General features: G+C 42.6%; 1 protein-coding gene across 1 annotated transcript; it reads right to left on the bottom strand.

Annotated features, from left to right (window-relative positions):
- Positions 1-7,346: 7,346 nt before the first annotated feature.
- Positions 7,347-17,942, bottom strand: LOC122728402 (keratin, type II cytoskeletal 1-like). The gene is made up of 9 exons (XM_043967005.1): positions 17,433-17,942; positions 14,217-14,431; positions 13,336-13,396; positions 12,037-12,132; positions 11,638-11,802; positions 11,029-11,154; positions 9,401-9,621; positions 8,094-8,128; positions 7,347-7,615 (listed from the first exon to the last, which is right to left on the bottom strand). Exons 1-9 carry the CDS (start codon positions 17,940-17,942, stop codon positions 7,347-7,349), a joined length of 1,698 nt encoding a protein of 565 aa, XP_043822940.1.
- Positions 17,943-21,722: the final 3,780 nt, after the last annotated feature.

The raw sequence follows: 21,722 nt of genomic DNA on the forward strand, positions 1-21,722 counted from the left end.
GCAGAGATGAAGTCCTTTGGGGAGGGATTTAACATTTCCCCTTTATAGAACTCCGAAGAGGAGTCACTTCCCTAATTTGGGGGTTTAGTTTGCCTCCAAGCAAGAAGTCATTTTCTCCCAACAGAATCAGAGACACCAAGTAAATAACACGAACCCCCCCCAAAACTGCTTGGCTTGCAAGCCTCCCTCATATAATTTGGATTTTATCTAATTAAGTGACTGCCATGGGGCAATTAGCCCAGGCTAAGTTATCTCTAGAAGGATCTGGGCTGTGGAATTTGTCTTGGCCTCAACTGTTCTTCATTAGGGACTGCTTAGAAGGAATGGGGGGCGGGTAAGTCTGGAGTTGGCGTGAAAAGAGACTCTTAATCTACAATGTCATCGATAAGAGATCACTGGACTGGCTGGCTGGATCAGATGGGCTAGTGAAGGATCTTTGGGTGTATCTCTTTAATGTGGTTAGGAATGTATCTCCAGGCTCGTCTTCCCTAGAGTTCCAGAAACTGTTCTCATGGTTTTATAAAATGCTAGAAACTCAAAATTGGAAAGGACTTGGGAGGGCATCTAGTTCACCTGTCACCAGAAGAATGAAACCCACACCAAGTAAGCATTCCCCTAACTTCTGTATGAACAAAGTTAACCAAGATAATATGGACAGACCCCCAAATCACATGAAATGAAGGGAGAGTATTTTATGATGGGCAATGAGAAAAAGTGGGTAAAAAAAACCCACCAGACATTGGGGCAGCTAGGTGGTACAGTGGATAATGCACCGACCCTGGATTCAGGACACTTGACACTTACTAGATGTGTGACCCTAGGCAAGTCGCTTAACCCTCATTGCCCAGCAAAACAAACAAACAAAAAACCACCAGACCTGAAATTGAGAAGACCCCATGTGTGGGCTAGCCTCAGTTTCCTCATTCATAAAATAGGAATGATAATAATAGCACACACCTCACAGGATTGTTGTTATGTTCAAATGTAACAAAACAGTATATGCACAGTTCTGTATAAACTACAGTTAATTCTATGATATGATTGGACAGCCAGAGAGCTTTACAGTAGGGTTTCTAAGAAGCAATGCAGATTTGAGTTATGATGTGTTGATTCATTGATTGCTAATTTATTAAGGACCCCATTGTAAAACATCAACCAGATGTCTTTCAAGTCAAACTCTTGCAACCTGGCCTATAAGATTCCTGCATGAACTGTCCACTTTACCTTTTACCCCTCCCCACCATGCACACACATACACACCTCATTCCTCAGGGCACTCTACACCTAGCAAGCTAGTCTGCTTAACAAATGACTTACTAATTTCTGCCCTGCAAACCCCAGGCTATGGACAAAGCCATCTCTTCACCTAAAATGACCTTCCATTCCCTTTTCCTCCTTACAAACTGTTCTGTGACCTCCTCCAGGCTGTCTTCCCTGATAAGCCCCACCCAGAGAGAGACACTCCATTCTTGCCTTCCCATCTCCCCATCCCATTCCCCTCCATACTTAAGGCTTTGCTTATCCACAATATCAATTTCTACTGGCTTGGGGATACTCTTTCCCCACATGCGGTCAAGAACTGGGCCTTCTTGTATGGTAACGTGGAATTAGTAAGTGAAGAGAAGGCCAGTCAGTGTGGCAAGGGACAAAATGGGAATAAGGAAGAAGGAATGGTTAAGTCATATAATAACAGAAGGCCAGAGATAGAAGGCGCCTTAGAAATCATCTAATCTAATACCTTCCCTTTTAAAGATGAAGAGATGTTAAGCTATTTCTATAGAGCTAGTAAGTACTGGAGCCAGGACTTGAACCCACATCTTCTAATGCCCAAGGCAGCATATGGAAAGGCCCAGAAGCAAGAGTGTGCTGAGAAATATTTAACAACCAGATGTAAGGGGGAAGGAGATCAGGAATGTATCCATGCCATACTTTCAAGTTTAATCTGCATTATTATTTTCTCCATCATTTTCTTTTTTTTTTAATGTATAAGGTATTTTATTTTTTCCGTTACATGTAAAGATAGTTCTCAACTTTTGTTTATACAAGCTTTACAATTTCAGAGTTTTCTCTCTCCCTCCCCTCCCTCCCCCCCTCCCCTAGACAGCAGGTAATCTGATATAGGTTATGTCTATATATCTCTATACATATACATATGGATATAGATATATACACACACATATATATACACATAATAACATTAATCCTATTTCTGCATTAATCCTGTTACAAGAGAAAAAATCAGAGCAGTGATGCAAAACCTCAAAATAGAAAAAAAAACAGCACCCAAAACAAAAGAAATAATATTGTTCAATCAGCATCTATACTCCACAGTTCTTTCTTTCTTTTTTCTTTCTTGGATTTGGAGATCCTCTTCTATCATGAGTTCCCTGGAACTCTTCTGTACCATTGCATTGGTGAGAAGAATATAGTCCATCACAGTAGGTCAACACTCAATGTTGATGATACTGTGTACAATGTTCTTCTGGTTCTGCTCATCTCACTCATCATCAGCTCAAGTAAGACCCTCCAGGTTTCTCTGAATTCTTCCTGCTCATCATTTCTTACAGCACAATAGTATTCCATTGTATTCATATACCACAACTTGTCCAGCCATTCCCCAATTGATGGGCACCCCCTCAACTTCCAATTCCTTGCTACCACGTAAAGAGCAGCTATAAATATTTTTGTACATGTGGGTCCCTTTCCCCCTTCCATGATTTCTTTGGGCAAAAGACCTAAAAGTGGAATTGCTGGGTCAAAGGGCATCATTTTCTTTAGACAATAAAAACAATAAATCAAGTCTCAATTTATAGCATTTGCCCATTTCGTAGGTATAAATAAGTGCTCATACTGAAAATTTAACAATCAGCTTTCACTAGCTAGTTTGAGCTGGCTCCAGCACACCCCTGACCAAAGGTGCTTAGGATATAGTGCCAATGTCAAGGCAGATGACAATGCGTTTTCATTAGTGTTATTTCCAATGGTATTGATGACTTTAAGCCATCTGACAGTGTCAATGACTGTGGTGACAATGTTTTCTGTTTCTTCAGTAGTGTCTTTGGGTGCAGTTTCCAGAACTGCCTCTAGGAGAGTCAGAGGAGCATTGGTGGTAGAGACAGACTTCATGATTTGGGCTTTTGGCCTTTTTTTCTCACTCAGAACTAAATACACAGCTACAATGTGTGGTCACTTTACCTTCATGGGCATTAGACTTTTCATCTATAAAATGGAAGGGTTGATCTAGAGGGTCCCATCTAACTCTAAAAGTCAATAAGCCTATAAAAGACCCTTTCTAATCATTCCTTCTTCTGTGTCCCAGGACTATTGACAGTGGGCTAAAAAATGTTCCCAAATAGCTGAACTTAAAATGCATTTTTAAAAGGTTGCTCACACCACCCCCAGGTAGCAACAGCTTGTCAGTCCATCATCTAGTCATTCTATCAGCCTACCTTGATACAGAGGGCAAAGAGTTTGCAATTCTGAGGAGTTTACCCAGGTTTCAGGGTCTGTGATTGGTCCTGTTAAGAAGCCTCCCACCAATGAAGTATCACCACATATAACATGAGGAAATAGCACAAGGCTGAGAGACATAGTGAATGACAGATTCAGCCTGCTAGTTGACAAACTATCTTTATAGCTAGAATTATGGGCAGAGGCAGCTAGGTGGCTCAGTGGATAAAGCACCAGCCCTGCATTCAGGAAGACCTGAGTTCAAATCCAACCTTAGACACTTGACAATTACTAGCTGTGTGACCCTGGGCAAGTCACTTAACCCCAATTGCCTCATAAAAAGAAAAGGGAATAAATAAAAGGGAAAAAATGGAATTATAGACAAAACCTAATCAGGGGGTTATTTACAACTGAGAAATAAACTTCAATCAGCATAAATACATAAGTTCTACAGTGGAGTTTTAAAAAACCAGCTTCAGTGCAGGACAGAGGAAACATAACTACACAAGAGTCCATTAGTCAGTCAGTCAACAAGTATCATATAAGACCAGATATAGATATTGATAGATATAGACAGACATAGACATAGACATATAGATATATGAATCAAGGCACATATGTTATGTGTGTGTGTGTGTCTGTCTGTCTGTCTTTGTGCCCTACAAGGGCAGTATAAGTCAACAGTGTGATGTTCATTTCTGCTCTCACTTTTTAGGAAAGTCCTTGATAAGCTAGAACATATATAGTGGAGGATAAACGGGATGATAAGGGTAATAGAATCCATGCTGCAAGGGAATCATTTATAAGAACTTTGGATGCTGGGGCAGCTAGGTGGCGCAGTGGATAGAGCACTGGCCCTGGATTCAGGAGGACCTGAGTTCAAATCCAACCTCAGACCCTTGACATTTACTAGCTGTGTGACCCTGGGCAAGTCATTTAACCCCAATTGCCTCACCCCCTAAAAACAAACTTTAAAAAAGAACTTGGGATGCTTAGCCTGAAAAGAGTTAATTGGGGAGAAAGTGACCTGCTAAATAGCTTCTAGAATTTGAACACCCATCACGAGAAAGAGGGGTCACACTTATCATTATTGCCTCCTAAGAACTAAGAGCAAAGGGTAAAGGCTGTAAAGAGTAACCTTTCTTCTTTAAATGAGGCGAAACTTCTTAATAGTTAGAGCTGTCCGGAAAGTGGAATAGGCTGCTTCAGGAGGTGGTGAGTTCCCCATCACAGACAGTCTTCAAAAAGAGTCTGAATAACCATTGTCCTGTCAGGAATGTTGCAGAAGGGATTATTGCTCAAGTAGGATTTAGAGTGACTACAAGAAGCAGCAAGGTGGTGCAATGGATAGCACACAAGATGTCATTAGACTGCCAGTTCCTTGAGAACAAGGACTGTCTTTTCGATTTCTTTGTCTCTTTAGTACTTGGCACAGTATCCACCACATAGTAGATGCTTCACAACTGTTTATTGACTGAAAAAGAACTGAGATCAAATCCCACCTCAGACACTTACAAGCTATATACATGTGTATGCAATATTCCTGGGACACTGCAAGACTTTAGCAAATGTTGAATTGAGTTGGACAATAATCGGGAACTATATTCCTAAGCAAGAACTCAGCATCAAATCAATCACAGACATGACAACAAGGTGACATATTGGGAGGTGACCCAGTGTGTCGGGATCACAGGTTCCACAATGGGAGTTGAGGATTAGAGACGATAAATAATTGGCACATCAGCATCACCTAATAGGTGAATAACTGTGTGTGATTTATTATTCACGATAGCTCAGTATTTAAAGTAAAAAAACACAAAGAAATCAAGTAAAGTCTCTGCAATAATAATTCTAAGAGAATAAGAGTAATTTTTCAACCTTTCAGCCTTGACATGTCAGAACTTGTTCTAGGCCTTAACAGAGCAAGGTTAGCACAGCTGAGTCCTCAGACCCTGGGAGAATGGCCAAGCATTGTCTCTGGAAACTCTTGCTACTTCAGTGACCACGGCCCAAGTATGGGAGGGGGAACCCAGTCAGAGGGGTGACAGAGAGCCCTCTGCATTTGCCACACCAGTGAGGTATGAAAAAATAGGATGGGGTAACTCCAGAAGGCTGAATTTGAGGGGTTCTCCCAGTGTTACCCCAGGCAGGTCAATTGTTTCCTCTGGGTCTTATTTTCCTCCTCTTTAAAGCAGCAGGGGTGAGTTAGTTGATTCCCTGAGATCCCTTTTAGCCATAAACTTTTATCATCCTCTGACACTGATGACAAGAGGATAGGGCTATTGGTGAAGTGCTGAAGATTTGTGTTACCAGATAGCTTTCCAGCCTTTCCTGAGTCGTGTCTACTTAGTCCTGAGCCTCAAGGAGATTAAATTCTCAGGGCATGAGACAAACCTATATTCATTCATCTATACAAAACCATTTAGTAAAATTAACCAGAAATGAATGACATCATCCTTGAGAGGTGGACCCAGAATTGGGAGGCCCAGTTCTGATACTTCTTAAATGTGTAACTTTGGCCAAGTCACATGACAAGTCACAAGTCTCAGTTTTCTGATTTATAAAACGGGGATAATGATTCTTACGCCACCCACTTCACAGAGTTGTTATGAGGAAGGTATCTTGAAAACCATAAAGATATATATGTATGTATGTGTGTATGTATGTATATTCATACACATATACACATGCATATACATGTATATATGTATGTTATTTTCCCTCTAATTTATATAATGTCCTCTGTTAATAGATAAAATACAGATTGTTCACATCTTGGTGGGAGGAGCAGATAGAATGAGACGTGTTATGTGATTAGGGAAAATGGCAGTCCATTTTTCTGATATCCATAACCAATATTTAGACACAACATGACTTTTTTTCCATGAAGTTTATTGGTAAGACAGGGAGGAGGGGGAGGGGTGCATCCAAGGCTTTAAAACAAGACACAAAAGCATAGACAACAAAGTATTATCCACAAGTAGTATCAGCCTCAGCTTAATTCTTACATCTCACCTAGCCCAATTACTCAGAAGGAATATTCATCCTCAGTCTGAGAACAGACAACTAGCAGGGAGCCCACTGTTGGGTTGAACAGTACAATTGGTGGCAATTATACCTTCAATCCTTTGCATGGAGTTCTAATTATACCCCTCAACGAGTAATACTGTGTCCAAAAAATAAAACAACCAAAGAAGAACCCACCCTACTGGGCTCTTGGGGAATGGCAGATATAAATGGTCAGATAGTCTCAATGATTCAAATATAGAATTATGGGGAGGGGAAGTTGTAGAAAAGGCTTGAATTCTGGACAAATGTCATCCAGCCCTTTGGCATACTCCTGGACTTTATCTGTTCTCCATTGTTTGAAATTTACTAAGAGGTGGAAAATCTGCCAGAGCAGGAAAACAAACCCTGCTGTCAAAAATAATGATAATAATGTCCTACAATAATACTTCCAATAGACATACTTTGGGGGAGCATCTAATACTATGGATTATCTCCCCTCCACTGGGGCAGATAATCAAGGGCTGGCACTAATTGGCTCATAACCGTGTCCCTTATTTAGAACCAGAAATGGGTGGAAAAGGAGGAAGGGTAGAACAAACTTCTTTCAGTAGTATTTTAGGGAATGGGGAGTGGTAGGAATTCCAAGGAGTGGAAAAGGAATAATAGGAGGGACCAAGTAGGAAGGGAGACAAAAGATGAACAAAAAACACTAAAAATGGATCCTCCTTCTGCCTTCCCAATATTACTGAGAAGGGAGAATAGAGAAAAGAGATCTGCTTTTGATTCAAGAGACCTCCATCTCCAGATAGATGGCATAGGATGACCAAGGATGGATCAGAGGCCAGAATGGGAAATCACATCTAAGCAAGCTTGAGGCTACCAAGAGTTTAGAACTTCACTCGGGTATAGAAGCCATCCTGACTTCCCTGCCCTGAGCTATAACCCTGGGTATTCCTAGAACTAGATTCTTGGGTTCCAGATCCAGAGGTTGCCCCTGTAGATCCAGAAGTAGCATGGGTAGAACCAGACTTGGTGCCAGAGCTATATTCAACTCCTGAGCTGTATCTGCTGCTTCCATCTCCAGAGCTCTTGCTCCCATGACCAAGGCTTGTTGATGCTGCCCCAGTGGATGATGAGATGCTACTGGTAACCACAGCTATGGGGAAATAGAAAAGAAGCTCAAGACTTTGAAGATCCCTATACCAGGTTCCCATCAATCCACCCTATACACATAACCAAGAATCATTTTTTTAAGAGTAAACATGTCCTTGGTTCTCTGTCTCTCTGTGTCACTGTCTCTCTGTCTCTGTGTGTGTCTCTCTCTATGGCTTTCTCTGTCTCTCTCTGTCTCTCTGTCTCTGTCTCTGACTCTCTGTCTCTCTCTATCTCTCTCTCTGTCTCTCTCTTTCTGTCTCTCTCTGTCTCTCTCTCTCCCTCTCTCCCCTACCAGGACTCATGACCAAATCATCTTAGGCTTTAAGACATCTCTCATACTTCCCCAAACATAGGGACCTTGTCTTCCCCTCCCTAGATCTTCCCCAGTACAAAGATACAGGGAGTTCCCATCTCAGACAGAAAAGAGAGTTAGGAGCTCAATAGAATCTTTCCCCCTTTCCCCAACCCAGGCTACTTACAGTAGTTCACAGAACAGGTGATGTCTCCAGAGAGCCTAAGAGAAGAAGAAAGAAAAAGCACAACTATCAGTCATCCTTCTAAGTTAGGCTTGGAAAAGAATTCCAGGTTTTGGTAATCCCTACACTATTGGAGAATTCCAACATGGTTCTAAGTTTAGGGTGATGAGTTACAAGAACAGTCATTATCAACCAACCCTATTGCTTCCCAGACACTTTCTGCTAATCCCCCACAATCACCCTGTCCTTCATGACTACTTTGTCCTTCCTCAAGTCATTAGACCACCTCCAGTGAGTGACTAGCTCCAGGGCACCAAAATCTAGAAGGCACAAACGTTAACACATGAATACACTGAGCATCATGGAATCACTTCTTTAGTGAATAAGAGCTAAGCACTTAATTAGTGAGAATAATTAGTCAAAATAGGAAGCTACCAGATTGTTAATTATACCTACCTCTTCACCATTATAGTGATTCCTCCTTCTGCTCAATTGAATTAGTCTTAATTACTTCTTATATCATTGTCATATAATGAATTATACAAAATTGATTTGAATGCTTCTTGTCCCATTGCCTTTCAAACTGTTTCTACCAAGGGGCCAAAATTACTACTTACAGCTCAATATTAGCTTGACCTCTATTCTACCTCAGCCCTCGCTACCTCCTCTATCCTTTTTCTTTGTCCTTTCTTAGTGTCATCCCAAGATACTGAAAACCCAGATCTGAGGAGAACCTGATTATGCCCCAAATGGGCAAGGCCAAATGAATAAAGACATGACTCACCCTATCTTCTTCTCAACAGAAAGGAAATCCTACCACAAAATTGAAGGGGGTTTATTTGATAAGGAAGAAAAGGTATGAGCTCTCTATTCAGAAAACCCCAAAACAAAAGAAGCTAGAAGGGTAGGATTCTATTGAGCATAAGTCCTAGACTAACGCAGCATTTTAGGATCCATTGTCAATGAGTCACAGAGTATTGGTTATGTCTGAGGCCACAGAGTAAACAGCTATACTCACAAGAGGTTAACCTTGGTTCCATACAAGAGAAGAAAACAAGCAAACAAAAACTTCCAAATAGTGTGAGCTGTTTAAAATTATAAGGTGATACATAGGTAGTGGATTCCTTATCCTTGAATGTTTCCAACCAAAGGTTGAAAACTTTGTCAGGAAGGTTGTAGTAGGATACCTGACCAGGTTGGGATTGAACTTGATGACCTCAGAGGTCAGTTTAGCTCTGAGATCTAAGGTTTCATGGTAATTCTACCCAGGAAGAAGACAGTTAGGACAATGCATGTCTTCTTGAGCTCACCTGCTCTCTTCTCCCTCCAGGAGTTTCCTGTAGGTAGCAATCTCCACATCTAGGGCCAACTTGACCCCCAGCAGTTCCTGGTAGTCCCGAAGCAGCCGAGTGAGCTCTTCCTTTGCCTTCTGCAGGGCATCCTCCAGCTGGGCCACCTTCTCCTGGGCATCTTTGACAGTCTTCTCACCCTTCTGCTCAGCCTCCAGGATGGCCTGTTCCACTGCGGCATTCTGTAGAGGATAGAATGAGGTGAGTCAATGAACCCTATGCCATGTTAGCAACTCACCTAGAAGGAAGCACTCCAATGAAGAGGATCACAGGAAGACTCTCATCTATCTATTCCAGCCCTCTCCTTTGACCAATGAGGAAAATGAGGCCCCAACACATTTAAGTGACTGACTCAGTATCAAAAGGGTGTTCAGTAATAGAGCTGAGATTTGATAGATCTTTTGAGGTAGTGGGGACACAGTGAATAGAGCACTGGGCTTGGAATCAGGAAGACTCATCTTCATGAGTTCAAATCTGGTCCCAGACCCTGGGCAAGTCACTTAACCCTGTTAGCTTCAGTTTCCTCATCTGTAAAAGGCTTACAAGGCACCTTCCTTACAAGGTGGTTCATGCTAGGTATTCTCCCCATCTGGCAGATGAGGAAACTGAGGCAAAGAAAGGTTAAGTGCTTTGCACACAGTCATCTCATTTTTTCAATATCGAAGCAGGAATCTGAACCCACTGGATCTAGAAGAGAACTAGGCTCTAGTCTTGGTTCTTACACAAACTACATATGGAAACATGAACAGGTCACTAAACTTTTCTGGACCTCAGTTCTCTCCTCTGGAAAATTAAGAACCTGGACCAGTTGAACTTTAAGGTCATTTTAACTTTTTTGTTTGTTTTTGGGTTTTTTTGGTTTTGGTTTTTTGGTTTTTTTAGTGAGGCAATTGGGGTTAAGTGACTTTCCCAGGGTCACACAGCTAGTAAGTATTAAGTGTCTGAGGCCGGATTTGAACTCAGGTACTCCTGACTCCAGGGCCGGTGCTCTATCCACTGCGCCACCTAGCTGCCCCTCATTTTAACTTTTGACTGCCTCAGTTTCCTCAATGGTAAAATGGGGCTCATAAAAGCACCCATCTCCCAGGGTCATTGGGAGAATCAAATGAGAAAATATTTGTAAAGTCCTTAGAACAGTGTCTGTCACATGGTAGGTACTTAATAAATATTTGTTTCCTTCTTTCTTTTCTCCCTCTCTTCCTTTTTCCTTCCTTTTTTAGTTTTCCTTTCTTTCCTCTTTCTTCCAGCTTGATCATTCCATTAGTCTCTCACTCCTGCTCTAGTCTTTTGGGAGGTTTTTGTTGTTGTTTTATGCCATACTATCTTCGGTTTGTGATTCATTCTCATGACTCATTCACATCTTCTTTACTGAGCCCATATCAGAAATTTCTCAAGGGCGGAGACTAAGGCACCTCCTTATTCTGGAGCTCTTTCAGAACCCTGTCCCCTCCCCTGCCCCCAGCCTTTTTCTTTCCCTTCATGACCAGCACCTAGGACAGTGTTTAGCACATGGAGATAGAAGGTGTTCATTCACTGATTTGGAAACCAAAGGCATGGGAGACTTGGATCACAGAAGATCAAACCCCTACCTGTTTCTTGACACGATCAATTTCTGCACGTAGTCTCTGAATGGTTCTGTTCAGTTCATTGATCTCAGTCTTGAGTACTTTGACATCTTCACCATGTTTCCCTGCAGTGATCTGAAGTTCTTGGTACTAGAGTTAAGGGAAAAGACCAGAGTCAAAAGCAAGCAGAAGGAGATTGTCCAGATGATGGCAGCCCTTCTTGGGTAGCCAGTCTACCTCTTTGTGCACTTAGGCAACAAGATCTTCTTGAGTAGTGTCCAATCCCTGAACCAGTATTTGAAGCTGGCTGGGTCAGAATCCCCGACTACAGGGAGGTAGTCCAGCCAATATAGTAGAATGGAGAATCAATTTGTTGCATTTGATTTAAGACTAATAGATCCACCCATGTCCCCTTGAGAGTTCTCTTCATGATCTAGCCTTCCAAATGAAATAACCTCCCCAAAGAAGACCAGACAAAGCCTAAGGATGCTGGGGTCCTCTGGACAAAGTTTCCAGGAGTTCTGATAAGAGAGTCTTCTCCCACTCTTATTCCTTCCCAGAGAGGGATTAAGAAAAAATGTTAGTTCCCCTACAGACCAGACTGTGCCCTATATGTCTGTTTCCCTCACTCACCTTGGCCTGGTACAAGGTATCAGCTTCAGTCTTACTCCTCTGGGCAATATCTTCATACTGAGCTTGGATCTCCTCCAGGATGCTGTCCAGGTTCAGGGTACGGTTGTTATCCATAGAAAGGACCACATTGGTGTCACTAACAGTTTTGTGCACTTGGGCCAATTCCTGTAAGACATAGTTTGGATTGGTTTTTGGTGGTTACTGAGGTCATCTTCTTTGTCTCTTCTTTCTTCTGAGGCTCACAGAACCATCTCTTTCCCCCCAGCTCCACTCACAAACTTAGAGACCAACCCAGAGGTGCTTTCCTCCTGAGAGTTTTTCTCCATTGTCTCTCTGTTTTCCAAGAGCCCCCGGGCCTCCCATAATGGTTAGATTGAAGGAGGTCACCCCTAAACTTACAGTCTCATACAGGACTGTAAAGAATTCAATTTCTTGCTGCAGACTGTCCACTTTAGTGCTGAGGTCAACTTTAACTGTGTAGGCAGCATCCACATCCTGAAACAAAGAAGAGAGAAAATATATTAAGATCAGGCTAGGGAGGACTCCTGGTTCCTGAATGTCCCTTGAATATGTTTTGCATACAGGTGTGCCTGTTGGTCTGGGAAAAGACCAAGAGAAAAAGTCATAGAATTAGCTTAGGATCCCAGAATACCTGAATTCAAAAATCAAAAAGGCAGGGGCAGCTAGGTGGCACAGTGGATAGAGCACTGGCCCTGGAGTCAGGAGGACCTGAGTTCAAATCCAGCCTCAGACACTTAACACTTACTAGCTGTGTGACCCTGGGCAAGTCACTTAACCCCAATTACCTCACTAAAAAAAAATAAAAAATAAGAATAAAAAAGGCAGCCAGGTTCCCCATCCCATTCATTCATTTAACTTTTTTTTTGTCCCTGATCCATGCTGAGGATGGGGTGATATTAACTGTCAGACTGCTGCTGAACTGTTCTTATTGTCAGCCTCAAAAATACTTAGCCCCCTTCCTGATAGGAAGAAGTAATTAATAACAAACTAAAACACTAAAAAAAGTTCAGTTCAGCCATTTCAGACTCCTCATGACCCCATTTGAGATTTTCTTGGCAAAGATACTGGAGTGGTTTGCCATCTCCTTCTCCAGCTCATTGGACAGATGGGGAAACTGAGGCCAACAGGGTTAAGTGACTTGCCCTGGGTCATATAGCTAGTAAGTGTCTGAGGCCATTTCTAAACTCAGGAAGATGAGTCCTCCTGACTCCAGGCCCAATGCCACTTAGCTGCCGAATCACTAAAAAAGAAGCACTAAACCATGTTTTGCTTTAAAATATCTTCCCTTCCTATACCAGCAGGCTGTACTGTCATGCAGTGAAAGTCACCATTTGGCAAGAATATGGGCAAAGGAGGTGTAGAGTAATCATAGCCAACATTATGTAATGCTTTTCTCACAACAACTTTATACCAACAAGAAGTTGGATTTGCAGGATTTACTGCCAATAAGTTTCAATGCCGAAACCCAAGAACTAATTACATTAGCCTTGCCGTTAGTGTGATTACCATAGACTTCACTGAGTCCTATATCACACAGGCCCAAGAAGTAGACTGGGGACTAGAATTATTCACAAATGGAAAAACTGAGGCCCAGTGAGCGAGAAACTATAGTTTCCCAAGATCTGGGAAATGGTGTCTGCTTCCTTGGCTCCTGGTGGAAGATTCAGTTATACTCACCTTCTTAAGCACCACAAAGTCATTCTCGGCATTTGTACGGGCATTGATCTCTGTTTCGTACCTGGTGAAATTGAGAAGATGAGTAAGTGACCGCTATGTCCCCTGATGACCAGTTCTATAAGCCTATTATCACCAAGAATATCCCAATTGCCAAATTCCCCTGTACGTAGATGACCTTAGTCTCTTCAGCAAACCTGGAGTCTGGGAACTTGGTGGTGATAGATAGATAGGTAGAGATAGATAGATAGATAGATAGATAGATAGATAGATAGATAGATAGATAGATAGATAGATAGATAGATAGATAAACTATATTTCAATATAATACATTTCCTTTGGAATTCTGTGAATTTGAAAACATTATTCTAAGAAGAAGCAGAAACATCTCCAGAGAGTCAAGGGGGTCCAAGACACATACAACAGTTATAAATTCCTAATCTAGAGCTTTAAGGCATCTACAAGGTTGCCCATTCCAATCCCTGCCCCCCCCATAGATAAAGAAGCCAAGCCTCAGAGGTTTAGTGACTTGCCCAACTTCACTTTGTAATAAGTGCCCAGACTGAATCCAGGCCTTCAGGCACCAAAGGCAGGGCCCTTTCTACTATACCAGCCTGCCTGCCCTAGTGATATGTGCTGAGGCCCTTATTATAATCACTGCAGGGAAATGTCTTTTCTTCCCAATGTCAGAGCAGCAGGAGCAGCTGTTTACTGGGGGCAGTCAATAGAAAACAAGCGGTGGGCTTCCTTTGTAGGTAGGGCCTGGGTACATGTGAGAATCTGGAGGAGATGAGGGTGTTTTTAAGATGCACACAGAAGTAGGGCGAGTAAGGTAGCATTTCCCTCCTGCAGATGGTAGCGTTTCCTCTGTGGGCCCCACTTACTTCTTCTTGAAGTCTTCCACTGAGTCCTGAGTGGTCTTCAGCTCTGAGTCCTGCTGGCCCTTCTGGGACTTGAGATTGTCCACCTGTGCCCGCAGGCTGCTGAGGTAGGCTTCAAAGATGGAGTCCAGATTGGTTGTGTGGGTACTGACATTCAGCTGCTGGAGCAGGTCCCATTTGGTCTTCAGCACCTGGTTCTGCTGCTCCAGGAACCGCACCTGAAATCCGGGAGACAAATTCGTTCTGTAGGCAACCGGGACTGACCCAGAGCAGAGGATACTGGGGATTCCAGAGGGCCCTCCTCAGAATCACAGCATCTCTAGCTATCAGAACTGCAAAGGACATCCGGCATCACCTAGCCTAGCCCTCTTTATTTTACGCATGAGGAACCTAAGACCCAGACAGAGGAAAGGATTTGCTCAAAGCACACAACAAGTTTGTAGCAGCCCTCACTCTCAACACTTGCACATGCCATAGGACATTCAGTCCCAGCTCAGCTACTTACTACCTAGCACCAAGGTGGCCCAGTGGATAGAGCAATGGGCCTGGAGTCAGGAAAAAATAAATTCAAATCCAGCCTCAGACACTTGGCAGCTAAAGAGGCCCAGGGGATCGAGCAATGGAGCTGGAGTCAAAAGGACCAGAGTTCAAATCCAGCCTCAGACACTTACTAGCCCAGAGCAAATCACTTCACTTCTGTCTGCCTCAGTTTCCTCAATTGTAAAATGGAGGTAGTATTAGCAACTACCCTACAGGATTGTTGTAAAGATAATAATGTTGTAAAGAGATAATATCTGTAAGGCACTTAGCATAGTACCTGATACACATGCTTTTTCCTTTACCCCTTCCACACCACCCTATGTTACATTGGACAATTCACTTCCTCTCTCTAGCTCTGTTTTCTCCAGCTTCCAGTTCTGCAATCTATGATCCTTTCTTCTACTGCCTTTCCATCTGTGTCCCTCCTTTCAACCTTGCTTCAAAGGTCTCCTCAAACAGTCTTCCCTGATTAACACCAGGAGCTAGGTAGGAACACTCCTCCATTCCCCTCTGCCCTTAGCAGTTAGTACTATGTCCCTTCACATATATTTGCATGTTGGTTCATAAGTGTTCTTAAGTCATTTTATAAATGCACGTCTAATGTCCCTGGCTCTGCCCACAATAGGCATTCAACAGAAGTTGCTGATTCCTCCATTGATTTTTCCCCACCCTTAAACCCCCCTAAGGCAGAATTTTCTTTTCAAGTTGTTGTATGACATTCCTTTGTTGCAAGAAAAAATGTCTTAATCGTCCCATAATCAAAGGGAACCTTCCAGAACTTGCACAACTCACTTCTCCCTCCCCATTCAAGAGGCCCCTGTAGTAATAACAGCAAATGCTCCCCAGCATTCTTCACCCTTCCCGCTGTTCCAGTGAGGATTTCCCAACTGACCTTACCCTTTGAAATTCCTCCTCTAATAAATCGTCTTGGGGTGGAGGGGACCTAGGTTTCTTGAAACCTAGATGACCACTTGTGAGGGATGGGGTAGAGGAAAATAAGACTTAGACTTTATGACTTTACACTCCCCAGGGTCTCTTTCAGTGCTGAGAGTATGATTCAATAATGCTACTCCAAGGAACACAAGCTCTGGTCCATCCATACCAGCAAGCTGGAAAGACTGAGAACAGGCCTGGGGCTTGAGTACCAGTCTGGTTGAGTTCTGCTCATCAGCAGAAAACAGATGGATTCTTTTTGGTTATGTCAATTCAGGAAGAACTATTTACTAAAATGTTTCATCCTGAATTAGTAGAGGGAATCTTTCTCAGACCTTTCTTGCTTCCTTTCTTCCTTTTTTCTTCCTTCCTTCCCTCTTTCCATCCTTCCTAATATCTGATCCAGGTCGCAAGTGCAACAGCCAACCATAGCCTAAGATGACTACTGATAAGCATTGAGCCTTTGCCCTACTACATTTTTCCTTGCCCTAAGACCATATTTGTATAGGATTTAGTGAAAACATCCAATCAGCTTAATCCCTGCTGCAGCTCAGAACTCAAGAGCTCAACAGATCTACCAGCCTCAGCCTCCACCAGCAGTAGCAAGGATTACAGGCGTACATCATCACTGCCCACATCACGCAATCTGAAATCCAGTCTAAAGTCTCATTGACTAAAATCAGAAGAGGAAGACTGGGAAAAGGCCAGAAAAGAAAGGTTTTCTATGAAAGCTTAGTATAGAAGAAAGAGCCTTCACTTTGGAATCAAGAGATTGGGATTCATACCCTATTCTTAATTATGTGACCATAGGCAAACACTGTAAATCTTAAAGTGCTATGGAGATGTCATGGATAAGTAGGATTAAGGATTTGAGGGTTCATTTAAAAATAGATTTCCCAATCAAATAGAAATTTTTATTTTTACATCCAAAGCCAGATATTTTTAGACCCAGTCACAATAGCCAGTCCAGCTAATAGAATTTAAAGTCAGCTGACCATCTCACCCCAATTGCCCTTCTTCCCTCTTTGCTATCTTCCCTACCTTTTATTCTTTGGTTTTTTTGTTTGTTTGTTTGTTTGGTCTTTGGTTTGGGGTTGAGCAATGAGGGTTAAGTGACTTTCCCAGGGTCACACAGCTAGTAAATGTCAAGTGTCTGAGGCTAGATTTGAACTCAGGTCTTCCTGACTCCAGGGCCAGTGCTCTATCCACTGCACCACCTAGCTGCCCCCTACCTTTTATTCTAATTCCCTGGCTTCAACTCTGCAAGGACCAACATGCTTGCAGCATGCTTGTCATGCACCTTATAGATCTAAATTCACATGAAAGCCCATGGGAGTCAGAGAATATTCCATTATTTTTAGTTCCCTTGCTTGTCTCTAAGTAAGACCACTGGGAACTCTCAAAGATTCCACTGTGAAAGCATCTTCGTCATCTCTGGGTGACATCACTCAGAGAGAAACAAAAAGATGCGTTAGCTTGAAACTGAATCAGGAGGGAATTAAGGTTCCATATTTGCAAGGCCTTGCATCCCAAAGGATAAGTTATCTTGGGCAATGGCAATGACTCTTTCATTCTGGAGAATCTTGTGGATAAAGTGAGCTTCTGTCCTCCACCCTAGACCCTTTCCTGCTGAAAGAGTGAAACAGACTAGATAGATAACCCCTGAAAGTTTAGAAAACTTCCTTTTCTGTAGATCTTTGAAACAGTTTGTTCCTGACTCTCGGAATGCTAGATGTTGGAACTTACCTTGTCAATGAAGGCAGCAAATTGGTTGTTAAGGACCTTGAGCTGCTCCCGTTCCTGGGTCTTCACCTGTTGGACTTCTGGGTCTATCTTCACATCCAGAGGCTCCAAGAGGCTCTGGTTGGTCACCACTTCATGGATCCCACCAGGGCAGACATTAGGGCCAAAGGACCCACCGCCCAGACTAGCTCCTCCCAAACCACCTAGACCAAAGCCTCCCGCTCCAAAACTGCCACCGCCAAAATGTCCATTTCCAAAGCCCCCCACTGTGTAGCCTCCATAGGCCAGGCTTCCTTGGCCAAGACCTCCACCTGCCACACTGGTCAGGATGCTCTTGTGGCCACCAAGGTTGATAAGGCTCCGGCTGCTGGAGGCAGCCCCTCTACCTCCAGAACAGCTTCCAAATTTCACAACAGAGGAGCTTCCTGCCACTCTCCGGCTCTTGCCGGGCAAGACAGCAGATCCACTGCTATAACCTCCAGTTTGGGATCTCCAGACAACTTGACTGCTCATGATGGCTGAAGGAGACTGATTGAGGATGAACAAGAGAGAAGAACAAGGAGACTCCTGAGCACTCTTCTGGTGGGAGAAGAGTGGGATCCCCTTTTATTTTCTGCTGCCTTTGGCAGCCGTCCAAGGTAATTGCAATACAGATGTATGGGTTTGGCTCCCCTAAAGCGATAAATTAAAAATGACACAAAAATAAATTAATGCCATCCATCCAGAGAACAGTTTGTCAAATAGTAACTGCTTGGCTAGCAGGTTTTGCTCAGTTATCTATTGACTATCTGCTGGCCTAGGCAATAGGAGGGGTATGAGATGGTTCCCAAGAGCCCTCCAAGAGGCTTTTTTTTCATTTGTTAATATCTCACCACTTTTAGTTTCCATCAGGGTGGGTTAGAAACCCAGGCAGTTTCTTCTTAGACCCCGAAAGTCAGAGACTTTGATCATGTCCAATCGGCTGCCCAGCCAGGGCACTGATGGAGGAAACCCCCCTCTCAGTGAAGTTTTGTCAGATTGATGGAAAGTTGCTTCCTGTTTCGCTTCCCCTATCCCTGATTCCCCAAAACAGGGATATTTCCCATGGGGCCAGACTAACCCAATATTGTTGAAGAATAGTCATACTTTAGACTCTCAAGGAAGGAGAAAAAGAGCAAAGCTGTAGGGAACTTCCAGATCATTGTATTGTGGGCTTCTCCAGAGCAGAGATTGTCTTTTCTCTTTCTTTGTATGCCCAGTGCTTAACATGGTGCCTGGAAGAAACTAGGCACTTAAGAGATGCTTACTGACTGATCAAGATTGGAAAGCCTTCTGAACCAGTCTAGGAAAATCCCTATGGAACCAGGATGCTGGTATCCCAATTTCCAGAAACACAGCTTTTCTTTTAGCACTTGCCCTCCAGAAAATGGTCAGAACCCACTGGGCAAAGCTTCATTACCCCTTGAGGAAATATTACCCCTTCTCTCCTAGTGAACCTGAGTTTTCCTTTTCCCCAGGCACTATAGCCCTTGCTGAGGCCATTGGAATTTATGCCCAGTGGCTTGTGGGAAAATGCCCTTGGGAACACACCATTTTCATCCTGGCCTTGTCTTCTCTCCTATCAACAGTGTGACAAAATTTATCCAAACAGAGCTATTTCTCAGAATGAAAGGCTACTAGATACATTTCTTTTTCCTCTCCCTAGAAAACTGGAATATCTAAACCTTTAATTCTCCCAGATCTCCCTACCCCCCAGGCCTCTACATATCTAGTTCTATAGGTCTCTAAGTCTCTAGGTCTCCTATTCATCAGATCCACAGTTGCCCTGAGCTCCAGGTTTCTTGATTTAGAGATCTTCAGGTCTCCAGTTCTCCAAAGGCAACTGGTTGTACAGTGGATAGAATGGAGTCAAGCAGTCATGACCTCAAATCCGTCCTCAGACACTACCTCTGAGACCCTGGGCAAAGCATTTAAACGCTGTCTGCCTCAGTTTCCCCAACTGTAAAATGGGGGTAATAATAGCACACAGCTGCCAAGTGGTTGTAAGGATCAAATGATATAATAATTGTAAAGTGTATTATAGTTCCTGGCACATAGTAAGTGCTATATAAATGCTTATTCCAGCTTTTTAAGTCTCCAGGTTTCTCCAAAACTCCAGGCCTCTTGGGCCATTGGATCTACAGACAAATGCCTTTTTGACCTCTAAGGACTCATCACCCTACTTCCATTGTTCAGTATTCCCACTGGCACCTTCATCAGTGAAATTATCCAACCAATTCTCCCTATATTGTCTTGTTTCTAGTCAATGAGTGAAAAGAACAAAAAGCAAATCCCTAGTTGGAAAAGTCATGTACCTCTGACTTGGGTCCTTCTAAAGACCAAGGCTTAAGCCCAAGTGGGAAAGACTTGCCTTGGAGTCCCGTGTGCCTTTAGGCAAGTAAATGGGATCCCATTTACTTCTCTGTAAAATAAGTGGGTTGAATAAAACAATCTTTCAAATCCCTTCCAATCCTAAAAAAAGAGGTAGGTTTGAGATAGGTGCAATAGGTGGTTTTTTTGGTGTGGTTTTTTGCTTTTGTTTTCGTTTTGATTTTTTTGCGGGGAAATGAGGGTTAAGTGACTTGCCCAGGGTCACACAGCTAGTAAGTGTTAAGTGTCTGAGGCCACGTTTGAACTCAGGTCCTCCTGAATCCAGGGCCTGTGTTTTATCCACAGTGTTATTTTTATTAAAGAAACTCGAAATCACTAACAACAGTCTAGTATGTGAGCAACACTTCTCACACAAACCTTGATGATGAGATGAATCATCATAACAGACATTTATAGACATTTTTAAAGAGAGGTACCATGGTTTGCCCATGAGAGAGCTTATCTGGAAGCCTGGAAGACATGAGTTCAAATCATACTTCTGATTCTTACTAGTTGTATGACCCTAGTTAACTTACTTTATCTTTCCATGCTAAGGCAACCCTCAGTTACAAAGAAGGTCCTTCATTGACAAGGGAGTTCCCTATAACAAGGAAATCAGCCCTCATCCTTTTAAAACTTGCAAATCACCTTACAGATAAATCATCTTAAAGATATTATCTCACATAAACCTCATGATAACCCTATGAGGCAGGTTCTACAGCTATGATTATCTTCATTTTACACAAGAAGAAATTGAGACCCAGAGATGTTAAATGACTTGCCTAGAGTTAGAATGTCAAAGATGGTATTTGAACCTAGGTCAGTCAGTGAACAAGAATTTATTAAGTGCTACTATGTGCCCGGCATTGTACCAAGTGCTTGGGATACAAAGAAAGGCAATTGGGGATTCCTGATTCTAAATCAAGCACTCTAATCATATCACCCTCAGCTGAGATTTAGAACTCAAAAACAGAATTCAAGAACCTAAGCAATTAGACTCAATGCATCAGATATTTACTGCTACAACTGTGTGCATAACACAGTGCTAGGTGCTGAGACTGAGAGAAAATGTAGCAATCGACCTTCTTGGCCCTTATAAAGCTGATCTTCTAGTTGGGGGATAAGACACACACACACACAGCTTTAGGAAAGCCATTTCTATAAGGAGGATGGATTGGAGTAGGGAGACACTTGAGATAGATAGACCACCCAAGGCTACCTCGTTGCCTTAGAAATAACAAAGCGGTCTAGGCAGGAAATGGCTCAGGTCAAGTGTCTGTGTGAATGGGCAACAGGATCAGACCTGTAAGTAACCAATACATTTTTAGCCTGGGCAAAATAGGGAGACCTGGTCTCAGAAAAACAAAACAAAAAACCATATAAGGAATCTGTTGAATGATCAAGAGTTATGTTGATGATGATGAGATGACAGTTGGCATGTGTAAAATACTTTAAAATTCACAAAGTGTTTTATGCACATTATCTCATTTGATCATCACAACAGTCCTGCTGGATAAGAACCGTGGATAGTTTTTTTCCTCTTTCACACATGGAGAAACTAAAACTCAGAAGTTTAGAGACCTCTCCATGATCATACTGCTAGTATGTATGTGGGGGTGGGGTGTCTCCCACATAGGTTAAGGACCTTATGCATATATAGGAAGGGCATCAAATGAAGCTAAGTATCAAGAGTAAGAGCTCAAAAAGTGTGTCTGGACACAACTAGCCAAGACCCCCTCTCCCCTCTTTGCTTTCAGATTCATTTCCCTAGTAAGTATTTCTCTGCGTTCAAAAAGGCAATCTATGGTATTGTGAAGTTACTGTTAGTGTTAATTATTATTAATTGCTCCATTGTTATTATTAATCAATATTTCTAAATTCCCTCTAATCTACTCATCCACTCCA

This window comes from Dromiciops gliroides, chromosome 5 (genome assembly GCF_019393635.1).
Source record: "Dromiciops gliroides isolate mDroGli1 chromosome 5, mDroGli1.pri, whole genome shotgun sequence".
NCBI lineage: Eukaryota > Metazoa > Chordata > Mammalia > Microbiotheria > Microbiotheriidae > Dromiciops > Dromiciops gliroides.

What these genes read in the sequence shown, in the direction of transcription:
- LOC122728402 (XM_043967005.1), bottom strand. Translation starts at nt 17,942, where the DNA reads ATGAGCAGTCAAGTTGTCTGGAGATCCCAAACTGGAGGTTATAGCAGT. An exon ending in GTGGAAGACTTCAAGAAGAA is followed by an intron (nt 13,397 to 14,216) that starts GTAAGTGGGGCC and finishes CAATTTCACCAG; the next exon opens with GTACGAAACAGAGATCAATG. An exon ending in TTACAGTCCTGTATGAGACT is followed by an intron (nt 11,803 to 12,036) that starts GTAAGTTTAGGG and finishes TATGTCTTACAG; the next exon opens with GAATTGGCCCAAGTGCACAA.